We start from the raw sequence: 11,752 nt of genomic DNA, 5'->3' as shown, positions 1-11,752 counted from the left end.
TGGGGGGGCGGGGGGGGGCTCTGCAGCTTACCTGGCTGCTCCTTGCTCTGACTGAGGGCTGCTGGGAGTAGGGGGTGGGGCTTGTTGCACGTGCCTGCCCCCTGGGCTCTTTACTGCCGGAGCTCCTGTGCTCTCCTGCAGGAAATGACCCCTGCCCCTGAGTATTGTCACTTTGCATCCTGACTCCGTTCTTTCTTTGCAAGACACCTCCCAACCTAACACTGAGATATAAGGACTCAGGGATCTCCATTCCGACTTGTATATGACGAAGGGAGTCTCGTTGGTTTCTAAGGTGCTGCTGGACTCGAATCGAGCCGACCGAGGTCTCAGGGCAGGGAATTTTTTAAAAAAATCTGGGGAAACCAACCGAGTGAGCTTCCGCGGATCATGTGCTCCTTCCCTCACTGGGATGTTTTGTCTTCTTTCTCTCTCCCTCTCCCCCCTCCATCCCCCACAGGACCCGAGGGCTGCAACCTGTTTATCTACCATCTGCCCCAGGAGTTTGGGGACGCAGAGCTGATGCAGATGTTCCTGCCATTCGGTAATGTCATCTCCTCGAAAGTGTTTGTGGATCGGGCGACAAACCAAAGTAAATGCTTTGGTGGGTAAAGATAACAAAACAATTAGATTCATCCAGGAAAGGAACTTTCTCTGAACTACTTTGAGTTTATTATTATTATTATTATTATTATTATTATTATTATTATTATTATTATTATTATTATTATTATTATTATTATTATTATTATTATTATTATTATTATTATTATTATTTTTGCAAACGGCTGGTTTTTTATTTTTTTTGGGTAATTTTACTTAGCTGATTTTTCTCTTCCGTTTCCTTTTATTAATCGATCTTTTGTCCCCCCCTCCCCGCTGCTGCCTCCCCCACCTCCCCCTGCTCCCTTCTTACTGTCAAAGTATTTTAAAAACCCGGTATGCCCTGCTACAGAGAGGGTCGCTGATTCCGGGATACTTTGGGACAGAATCCCGAATCCTGGTTGGAAGGGGGAAATTGCCGTGCATTCGCGGGAAGGGGAAGATCAGGGAGCACACGTGGACTGGGGGGCAGGGGGGGAGCAGACGGTCGTCCCGCCAGAGCCCGTGCAGGAGAGGGGCAGAGCCGCCCTGTGGCCAGGTGCGGTTCCTCAGCCGGCGGGTGAGGCACAGGGCTGGTGGATCTGAAGTAGGCCAAAAGGCCGTTCCCTTGGCCAGAGATGGGGGGAGGGGCTGGGGGTCCAGTTTACGAACGCATGCCGGAGGGTGAGCATGTGATCCTAGTGTTTTTAATTCTCTACAGGTTGTCCCCCATCTTCCCTCCTCCCTTCCCCCCCCCTGTGCTGCGGTGAAAATGTTATGGATGCTCTGTTGTTATGTGGGGTGGAGTCTCCTCCAATTTCATTCATCCCACCTCCTGCTTGTCCCTCCGCCATTGCCATTTCCCCCAAGCCCCCGAACAGGAACACCCTCCCCTCGGCCTTTTCTCCCTGGCACTTAATCTTCAGTTTAGCAGCCTTCAGGGCCTTTTCTTCTTCCTTCTCCACTGCCAGCAAAAAGCGCATTCACACAACCTTTTCTTTACCGGCTATCAACCTTTCTGCTGCCTGGAGATAGCTCCCCCCACACACACACGCCGTTCTTTGAGCAGGCTAATCCCGAGAGCGAAGTCGAGAATCACGAGAGGCTGAAAGGCCTTCAGAAACATAGGCCAAACCCATACGAGCAGATTAACCTCAGAACCAAATCACATTCCCCGAACGGTGGTCTGAAATGTGAGCGGAGAGAGCAAGGAAAGAGCATGAACGTGCTGCCGCGGCGAGGCGGTGACGCAGCTCTGTGCCTTGGGCCCGAGCCCTGATTTAATGATGTGGCAGAACATGCGGTATAGACGTCAGGCTGGAAACAGACTTCCTAGGATTAATTTAATTTAAAAAGGCTCGTGGACAGTGGTGAAGAAATCAGATTGCCAACGTGATTTGGGCAATCCAAGATCAGAAAAGCTGAGTTCTTGTTGTATAAAAGTCAACTGTGTCCCTATTAGGGCTGCCAAGTGGGGGCGGGTGGTGGGTATACCCCCGCTTTGGAGGCCCGATTTCCGCCGCCGCAGAATCGGGCTCCGGGGGGAACCCCACCCCGGCGTGTGCGTCACCAGGAAGTGATGTTATGACACCGGGCACGCTGGGGGCAGGGCCACGACCATCCGAGGGGAAACTCTATGGTTTGCGCGCGCACACTCCGGGATCCACCCGGGAGTCCCCCGCTGCAGAGGTAAGTTATACTTGGCAACCCTAGTCACTATGGTCCTTTCCACTTTTGCCTGCCAATCTGGATTTGCTCAGTGTTCAAGTCGAGGCAATCTAAGTCCAGGGCAAAACAACATCCAAATAACCCAGGGCAACAGCAGGCTGAAACCGGGCTGACCAATTAATGGAGGGAATATAATGCAGAATGGTGGGGGGGGGGACTCGGAATAAAAAGTAGGTTGAACTTGATTTTTAGTGCAGAATTTGGGGGGGAACTGGATTAAAAAGACAATTAGATTCAATTTTAGTGCGGAATTGCTTGGAGGACACCGCAGTGGATTAAAAGGAGAGTGCAGAAAAGGGCCTGGGTCAGTAGAGCTTGGAGAATGCTGAGGGTGCTGCAGAGTGTCAGTTCCTGTGTGCCTTCACTGATTCAGGATGCATAGAAAACTACAACTCCCACCATGCACCCTGGCCAGAACTGAAGTCTCCAGTTCGTGAAACATGGAGGCTGACTTCTCCTGCCTACCATAAAAATAAAACAAAGCTTCAGGGTGGGGCCTAGAGTTCTCCTGGAATTACAACTGCTCTCCAGACTACAGAGATCAGTTTCCATGGAGGAAATGGCAGCTTCGGAGGGCAGCCTGCATTGTACCATAGAGTCTAGAAGAAAGAGAAGTCACGGAGGGACGTGACAGCCCCTCTGAGCTCCCTCCCATTCCCAAACTCTGCCCTCCCCAGACACCACCTCCAAATTTTCAGGAATTTCCTAAGCCAGACTTGACAGTTCTGTTCCTGCCTCCAATGAGCCATCTACTCTGCCGATGATCCTCTCTTCACAAGTTTGCTTGGAAGGGAAATGGAAAGAGAATTAGCATTCAAGATTGGTTTCCCAAGATATCTTGGATGTGGCTCTGAAAGACCCAGGTTTCTCCACCCCTACCCCCATCCAAGGGTTTTTATGCATTCTCATTTTCCTCACTTGTAAGTTCCTTTTTCTTCACTGGGGGGGTTCCCTGTTCCAAGTGTGTGTTGCTCCCCCTAGTGGACAATGTTATATTACATTGGTTTGTGTCCGGTATAAAAACCGGGAGCACTCACTGGAGAAGACCCTGATGCTTGGAAAGATTGAAGGTCAAAGAAGACGGGGACGGCAAAGGATGAGATGGTTAGACAGTGTCATCGATGCAACGAACATGAAGTTGAGCCAACTTCAGAGGACGGCAGAAGACCGGAAGGCCTGGAGAGAGCTCGTCCATGGGGTCGCGAAGAGTCGGACTCGACTGTGCGACTGAACAACAACAACAACATGCTGGACATAAACTGATGTAATACCGAATCGACCACTAGAGGGTGCAAAACGCATGCAGATACAGGAACTGACACGCAAGGAAAATGAGAATTCTCCAAGAAAACGCTGGACTCAGTCAGGAGAAACTTACCGATCACAAATGACAATGCCATTGCTCAAACCTGTATATGCACCCTTCAAAACTGAGGTTTCTGTAAGCACAGAAGCAGTGAATCACATATACCCAAACCCTGACAGCTCTTATAGTCTCGACATAGATTTCAGCACTATTTTCAGTCATGGGGTTTCAGTGGCCCCATGGTCTGAAAACTTCTTGGAAGACCAGGATGGATCCATTATTCTTAAAAGGTTTTGACCACCATGAACGCGTAACCAAAAAGAGTGAACAAGAATTTTGGGACAGCTAGGTTTCAGTCCAATAGTACCTTATGTACCAAGAAAGGGGGGGGCGTGCCTGAGCTTTATAAAGTCCAAAGTCCCTTTGTCAAAGAACGTTGACTTTCAAAAGCCCATACTCCCAAAAAGCCTTGTTGGTGGATAAGGTGCTTCTGGACTCCGGTCCGGCTGTTCTACTGGAAACCAACATGGCTACCCTCTGAAAGTATCTTGGGCGGACTCATGTTGGCCATTCCCAACTGGTCTACTACCGCGTGTTTCAGCTTGACCTGTCTGAATTTACCTGCTTTGGTTGCATGCAGATTGTTTGCCTCTGTTTGAAATGGAATAGACAGAGCCCGCCCCGCCCTGGATGGCCCAGGCTATCCCGGTCTCGTCAGATCTCAGAAGCTAAGCAGGGTCGGCCCTGGTTAGTATTTGGATGGGAGACCATCAAGGAGGTCCGGGGTCGCTGCACAGAGGCAGGCAGTGGCAAACCACCTCTGAACGTCTCTTGCCTTGAAGATCCTACGGGGGTTACCATAAGTTGGCTGCGACTTGACAACCCTTCCCACCACCACCGACAGAGCCCAGCCCATAAGGGCAATGAAAGAGGCATCTCAGTCCTCCATAGAGAGGGGAGACCCTGAGAGGTGTATATGTAGGCTTGACCTGAATGTCATAAAGGCATCACTAGTGGCTTACCATGGGGTGCAGACACTTGGTCAATTGATTGTCCTGTATTATCCTTCCAAGGAAGATTATAATGGTGCGATTTTCCTGCTCCCCCATATTTCTGACCCCCAACCAAAGTGGAATAAATTCCTCAGCATGATTGTCTGGACAAGGCAACCCATTTTGGCGAGTGTGTGACACAGAGTTTTGGACTGGATGGCCCATTGGCCTGCTCCAACATGGCTTCTCTTATGTTATTAAGAGCAGAGGTCTATGGGTGGTTGTTAGCCACAAGGTATAGATGGAACACTCTGTCTGGGGCAGTGATGCCCTGTATTCTTGGTGCTTGGGGGGCCACAGTGGGAGGGCTTCTGGAGTTCTGGCCCCGCTGGTGGACCTCCTGATGGCACCTGGGTTTTAGCCACTGTGTGACACAGAGTGTTGGACTGGATGGGCTATTGGCCTAATCCGACATGGCTTCTCTTATGTTCTTATAGCTGAAACGCTCTGTCTGGGGCAGTGATGCCCTGTATTCTTGGTGCTTGGGGGGCCACAGTGGGAGGGCTTCTGGAGTTCTGGCCCCGCTGGTGGACCTCCTGATGGCACCTGGGTTTTAGCCACTGTGTGACACAGAGTGTTGGACTGGATGGACCATTGGCCTGATCCAACATGGCTTCTCTTATGTTCCTCTTATTTATGTGGGCATTACAGTAAACCTGAGAAGCCACCAGAATTCACCTAAAGCTGCTTTTGCTGGGAGGAGAAAAGAGGAAGGGATAGAGGACAAGCTGACTGGTCCCTGGTGGGGAGCAACCTCCCAACCCCATCACCTGGCTCCTTCTGTCATACTAGAGCCCCAAGATTTGGAAATAAGAAGGATGCCAAACTGGCACCTGCGAGGAGGAATCCCCACAAATGCCTCCCTCTCCCTCTTCTTAAGCCACAATCCTCCTATTTGTAGTCTACTCTGCAGTGGCAGCCTGAAGGTCTTCCATGGACAGAAGGTCCTGCTCCATTCCAGAGAGAAGCCACAGTTGCAATCTTGCTTTCGGTGGGCTTCGGCACACGGATCAGCCAAGAGTCTCATGAAGGTGGGAGATGAATTTCTAACAAGGGTGTACAACTGTTATAGATCAGCTGGATTCAAGCCCAGTGGCACCTGGGAGACCAATAAGATTTTCAGGGTATGAGCTTTCAAGAGTCAAAACTTCATTGGCCAGGTACCGCCATTAAAAAAACTTCGTCAAATTCAGGTATTGACTCTCTAAAGCTCATACCGCAAAAATCTTGTTGGCCTCTGAGGTGTTCCTGGACTCGATTCTAGTTGTTCCTCTGCAGAAGGTCCCAGGTTCTATCCCCAGCATCTCCGATTAAAAAGGACAAGGCAGCAGGTGATGTGAAAGACCTCCGCCTGAGACCCTGGAGAGCTGTAAAGAGGGGCTGTGGCTCAGTGGCAGAGCCTCTGCTTGGCAGGCAGAAGGTCCCAGGTTCAATCCCCAGCATCTCCAATTCAAAAGGACCAGGCAGGAGGTGATGGGAAAGACCTCCGCCTGAGACCCTGGAGAGCTGTAAAGAGGGGCTGTGGCTCAGTGGAAGAGCCTCTGCTTGGCAGGCAGAAGGTCCCTCAATCCCCGGTATCTCCAGTTAAAAAGGACCAGGCAGCAGGTGATGAAAGACCCCTGCCCAAGACCTTGGAGAGTTGCTGCCAGTCTAGGTAGGCAATATTGACGCATGCAGAAGGTCCCAGGTTCAACCCCCGGCATCTCCAGTTAAAAAGAACCAGGCAGGAGGTGACGGGGAAAGACTCAGTCTGAGACCCTGGAGAACCACTGCTAGTCTGGGTCCGATTCAGTAGAAGGCAGCTTCTTACGGAGAGGGGCCATGGCTCAGTGGTAGAGCATCTTCTCAGCACCCAGACAGCCCCAGGTTCAGTCCCCAGCATTTCCAGTTAAAAAGGACCAGGCAGGAGGTGATGGGAAAGACCTCTGCCTGAGACCTCTGAGTAGACAATACTGTGCAAGGATCTGATTCTAGATAAAGCCGCTTCGTGTGTTCAGTATGCCAGAGTTGCCTCTCCCCACTATGGTTAAACCTTAGCAAGCCGGCGTGTATCTTCAGAGAGAAGAAGTACTCGCGACAGTTATGACACAGTGCGCTATTGGGGGGGGGGGGACATGCAGATCTGTTGTCGCAGAGGAGGGAGAGCTCGTACCTAAATAAAACTTGGTCTTAAAAGTGCCACTGGAATGTTTTGGGCCAGGGGGGGGTTCCTGCAGCTTACCTAGCTGCTTCTTGCTCTGACTGAGGGCTGCTGGGAGCTGGGGGTGGGGCTTGTTGCATGTGCCCGCCCCCTGGGCTCTTCACTGCCGGAGCGCCGCTCCTGTGCGCTCCTGCAGGAAATGACCCCTGCCTGTGATCAAACTTATCCTTATTATCACGAATTTTGGGCTCAGCTGGCAATGCATAAAAAAGGGGGAGAAAAGATTTTTCTCATGGGGTCTCAGGAAGCCCACCCTTCGGCTTTGCACACTCATATCCCAACTGGGTGCATTTTGAACACATACACGTGAAGCTACCTTATACTAAATCGGACCATCAGTCGATCAAAGTATTGTCACCTCAGACTGGCAGCAGCTCTCCAGGGTCTCAGGCACTTCACCTACCGCCTTTAAACTGGAGATGCCGGGGATTGAACCTGGGACCTTCTGCATGACAAGCAGAGGCTTTGCCACTAAGCTACAGTCCCTCCCTTGGTCCAACAAGACCTGTATTGTCTACACAGACTGGCTGAGGCTCTCCAGGGTCTCAGGCCAGAGGTCTTTCACATCACTTACTGCCAGATCCTTAAACTGGAGATGCCGGGGATTGAACCTGGGACCTTCTGCATGCCAAGCAGAGGCTCTACCGCTGAGCCACGGCTCCTCCACAATCCCTGATCACCAGAAGACTGCAAAATGGATGACACCAAGTCTGAAACTTTGCATTAAAATAGAAGATCAAAATGTGAATGCAAGTAAAAATGAAATTGAGGACTATCATTAAAAATACAGAGAGGCTCTAACCTAAGGAATAGTTATCAAATCGACTGGACAAGTTCAACATCAACGCATTGCCTTTTTAAAAGTAGGAAACCAACAAAACTCCCTCTTGCTTAATCCAGGATGGAGATCATAGAATCACAGAGTTGGAAGGAATCACCTTCTCCAGGGTCATCTAGTCCAACCCATAAGAACATAAGAGAAGCCAATGTTGGATCAGGCCAAAGGCCCATCCAGTCCAAAATCTGTCACACAGTGGCCAAAAATACCAGGTGCCATCAGGAGGTCCACCAGTGGGGCCAGGACATTAGAAGCCCTCCCACTGTTGACCCCCCCCAAGCACCAGGAAGACAGAGCATCACTTGCCCCAGACCCCCTATCTATACCTTGTGGCTAAGAGCCACTGATGGACCTCTGCTCCATATGCTTATCTAATTCCCTCTTGAAGCCGTCCATGCCTGTAGCCGCCGCCACCTCCTGTGGCAGTGAATTCCATGTGTTAATCACTCTTTGGGTGAAGAAGGACTTCCTTTTATCCATTCTAACCCGACCGCTCAACAACCCCTTACACAATTCAGGAAATTCACAACTACCTCCCCCACCCCAACCCCAGTGACTCCTGCTCCATGCCCAAAAGAAGGCTAAAAGAAAAAAAAACCCTCCAGGATCCCTGACCAAACTGGCCTGGAGAAAAATTGCTTCCTGACCCCAAAGTGGTGATCAGCATTTCCCTGGGCGTGTAAGAAAGATGCGCTGTGAGATGTGGCATCTGAACAGGCACGCCACAGACAGTAAGGCAGCGGGGATCAAGGGCCTCTGCCTTGGGGCATGCATCCGATTTATGCACCCAGGTCCGGACAGAGCAAGTGCGTCTCTCCTAGAAGCCTCCCTTCCTCTCACTCCAGATCAGGCGCCTCTGGAAAACCCAGACGGAAAATATAACATCGACTCCCTTCCCCAATGTTCTGCCAGTTCTTCTAGGGTTACTGAAATGCCATTTTTAAAAAATATTGTTGCAGTCCCATAGCCAGGATTTTTTAAATTTGGGGAGGCATTTAAATTAGTGGGGGGGCACCCCGCACCCCCCCCCAGGGAGTGCCACAAAATAAAAAATTGGAAGTCGGGGGGGGGGCCTGGGCTGGATGGGAAGTCGGGGGCCCTTGGCAGTAAGTCGGGGGGCAGGCCCCGAGATGCCCCGCTGTGGCTATAGGCCTGGGGGCCAAGGTCCTTGGAAGATTTCAGATTCAAAATGGGGGTTCCCTGTGTTGTTCCTGTTGGAGAGCTGCTGCTAGGTTTTTGATGAGATACAGACAGATGGCACTTGCTGTGTCTGATATTACACAGTGCTTTATTGACTGAAGTTGTCATTAGCTACGTTTTGGCACTCACACTGGTCAACAGAAATGCAGGACACAAATACTTTAATATATATATATATATATAGTGCATGCAAGCAAATGCGTCCCCAGCAGAGCAAAACCAAGGCGGGGGATAAGCCATACACCACAGTCGACTTCCGGTGATGTCAGGGGGTGTGGCATATGCAAATGAGTTATGCAAATGTGTTATGCTAATGAGCTCCTGCACCTCTTTTTCTACGAAATGACCCCTGCGGGCCTGTATTGCTGTGTGGTTGGTCAGCCCTGAGCTGAACAGCCCAGGCTCGCCTGATCTCAACAGACCTGACAAAAATGGGATCGCCTGGTGCAATGACATCACCTCTGGGTGACATCATTGCACTGGGCACATTGGGTGTGGACGGAGCTGCTCGGGGGTGGGGCTCCCCTGCCAACCAGCTGGTTGGCGATGGATTGGGGGAAACCTCACCCACATTGGGGGGATTTCAACCCTAGGGTTGCCAAGTCAATTTTTCTTACCGGGCCACGCCCCCAACGTGATTGACGTGGTTGCGTCACCTCCAGTGACGCAGCCACGCTGTGCTTGGGGGGGGCGGAGTTCCCCCTGTGGCCCAATTCCGTGGCGGCGGGAATCGGGCCTCGGAAGCGGGGGTTTACCCGCCCCCACTTGGCGGCCCTATCTCAACCCTAGGGCAGTTGCTTTTGCTTAAAGTGCTGTCAAGTTGCAGCCAACTCATGGGGACCCCCTTGGGATTTCAAGGCGACAGACGTTCAGAGGTGTTTCGCCGTTGCCTGCCTCTGCAAAGCAAACCTGGACTTCCTTGGTGGTCTCCCATCCGAGTATTCACCAGGGCTGACGTTGCTTAGCTTTCGCGATCAGGCTAACCTGGGCCATCCGGGTCCGGGCTATAGGGCAATAATCGCACGGTATCCAACATTGTACGGTTCTAGCTTAGAAGGGTAAGTGGGTTGTTACTCTAAAACAGAATTCAGCGTTCAAGTACGGAGAAGGAATGGCTTCTGTCCCTGACGGGTGCCGGGAAATGCAGCTGTCTGTCTTGGCCTGAAACCGCAGGGGCAGATGGGACGTGGGTGGGGTTGCCAGGCCCTTACTGCATTCCAGCAGGAGCTCCAGTCTTCTTCTTGGAGTCCTTTGGCATGCACGCCGTGATGATGTCACCCTGAAGTGATGTCATTGCGAAGGGCGTGTTGCACCGGGGACACTAGCCTTTGGAGGGGGACTCTATGGTTACCATAGAGTTTTCCCCAAATGCTAGAGCGCCCCCCACACGATGTGCCTGGTGCAATGACATCACCTCTGGGTGACATCATTGCACTGGGCACATTGGGTGTGGACGGGGCTGCTCGGGGGTGGGGCTCCACTGCCGACCAGCTGGACGGCGATGGATTGGGGGAAAACCTCACCCACATTGGGGGGGATCTCAACCCTAAACTAGAGTTGCCCTTCCCCTGTAGATCTCCCAGAATTACAAATGATCTCCAGACTACAGAGATCAGTTCCACTGGAGAAAATGGCTGCTTTGGAGGGTGGACTCTATGATATACCATAGATTCTTGGTGAAATACCTTCTCAAGTTCTCCCCTCCACAAGTTCTGCCCCCAAATCTCCAGGAATTTCTCAGCCTAGAGTTGGCATCCCTGGCCCGGAGGGAACATTTTTGTGGTCCTGTTTAGTCTCACCTTCATCCAAATTCAGAGTCGATGAGAACGGACAACCAGAGGAGAAAACGGCTTGGTGGTCCATCCGGGGTCCCTTGTGGCGTGGGCCGCAAAAAAACTTGGCCAAATACCTTGCTTCAGAGAAGGCCTCCCGTGGCCGCAAACCCTGGCCTTTCCGTGACCTTCTGCGGAACATTTTAATCCATGCTGGCGCATCTTTTTATCCACGGCAGCTGTTAACGCCAATAACGGTGGGAGGGAAAAACGCTCCAGTTGGAGGGGAAGGTATGAATGAAAAATAGAGGCCCATAAAACTTCTCGCCCTCCGCCCACGTCCTGTAATGGCTCCAAGCAATCAGGGGAGGTTTTCGGGAGGGAGGCAGCCCGCCGGGAGGGGGGAGAGGGGGAAGAGCCGGAGAAGTATTAGGGCCGAGAGCCACTATTCATTTTACAAACTATAATTAATTTGATGTTTAGATTAATTTCTGATGCGCTCTCAAAGGTGCACGGAAAGCATTTTTCCTTTATTATAATGTTGATTGCTTATTGGGGAGATAAATCTAACTGTCAGTTATGCACCGACTTCCCAAAAAACTTTCAGACCTCGCAAGCATGTCTGCAGAAGGAACAGCTGTTTGCGACTCGGCAGTTAAAGGGACAGGCGGGCCTTTTCCCAGCCGCCCACGGCAAAGACGGGCGCACCCGGCTCTCCTTCCTGGTGACTGCAAAGGTTATGTTACAAAAGAGATGTGAAAAATCTATGAGTCAGTGGATTTTAGGCCCAGTATGGCGACTCGCCAAGGAAAGAACATTTCTCGCCCTTGTAGTTAAGAAGCGAAATCCGAAAATGCTCTGGCAGGGCCTGCAACCGAAAACCTCATTAGGGTTACCGGGCAGTGACAACTGGTGGGAGGGTTGCAGGGGGAGAAAACTTAAAAAGAAAAACAGGGCTTCATCTGTTTCCAGAAAGTTCTTTCCATAGAGTTCCTGGCGATTCCTAGAGCTACCAGGAAGTGGCAAAGGGTGGCTCTAGGAACTGTCGGAAGCTCTGTGGTAAAAATGGGACGTTCT

The 11,752-nt window shown here is 51.2% G+C and overlaps 1 protein-coding gene across 1 annotated transcript in view; it reads left to right on the top strand.

Moving 5' to 3' along the window:
- The window catches only part of LOC107121345 (CUGBP Elav-like family member 4), a 126,586-nt gene that overhangs the window by 104,290 nt on the left and 10,544 nt on the right, over positions 1-11,752 (top strand). Inside the window, exon 9 of the mRNA XM_015424258.1 lies at positions 458-601. Within this exon, the coding sequence (XP_015279744.1) occupies positions 458-601 (144 nt within the window). The remainder of the gene's footprint in view (positions 1-457; positions 602-11,752) is intronic.

The sequence above is a fragment of the Gekko japonicus genome, unplaced genomic scaffold, assembly GCF_001447785.1.
Source record: "Gekko japonicus isolate JY-2015 unplaced genomic scaffold, Gekko_japonicus_V1.1 scaffold2062, whole genome shotgun sequence".
Lineage (NCBI taxonomy): Eukaryota > Metazoa > Chordata > Lepidosauria > Squamata > Gekkonidae > Gekko > Gekko japonicus.
The sequence above is the reverse complement of the archived record's forward strand: the minus strand, read 5'-3'. Positions and strand labels throughout refer to the sequence as shown.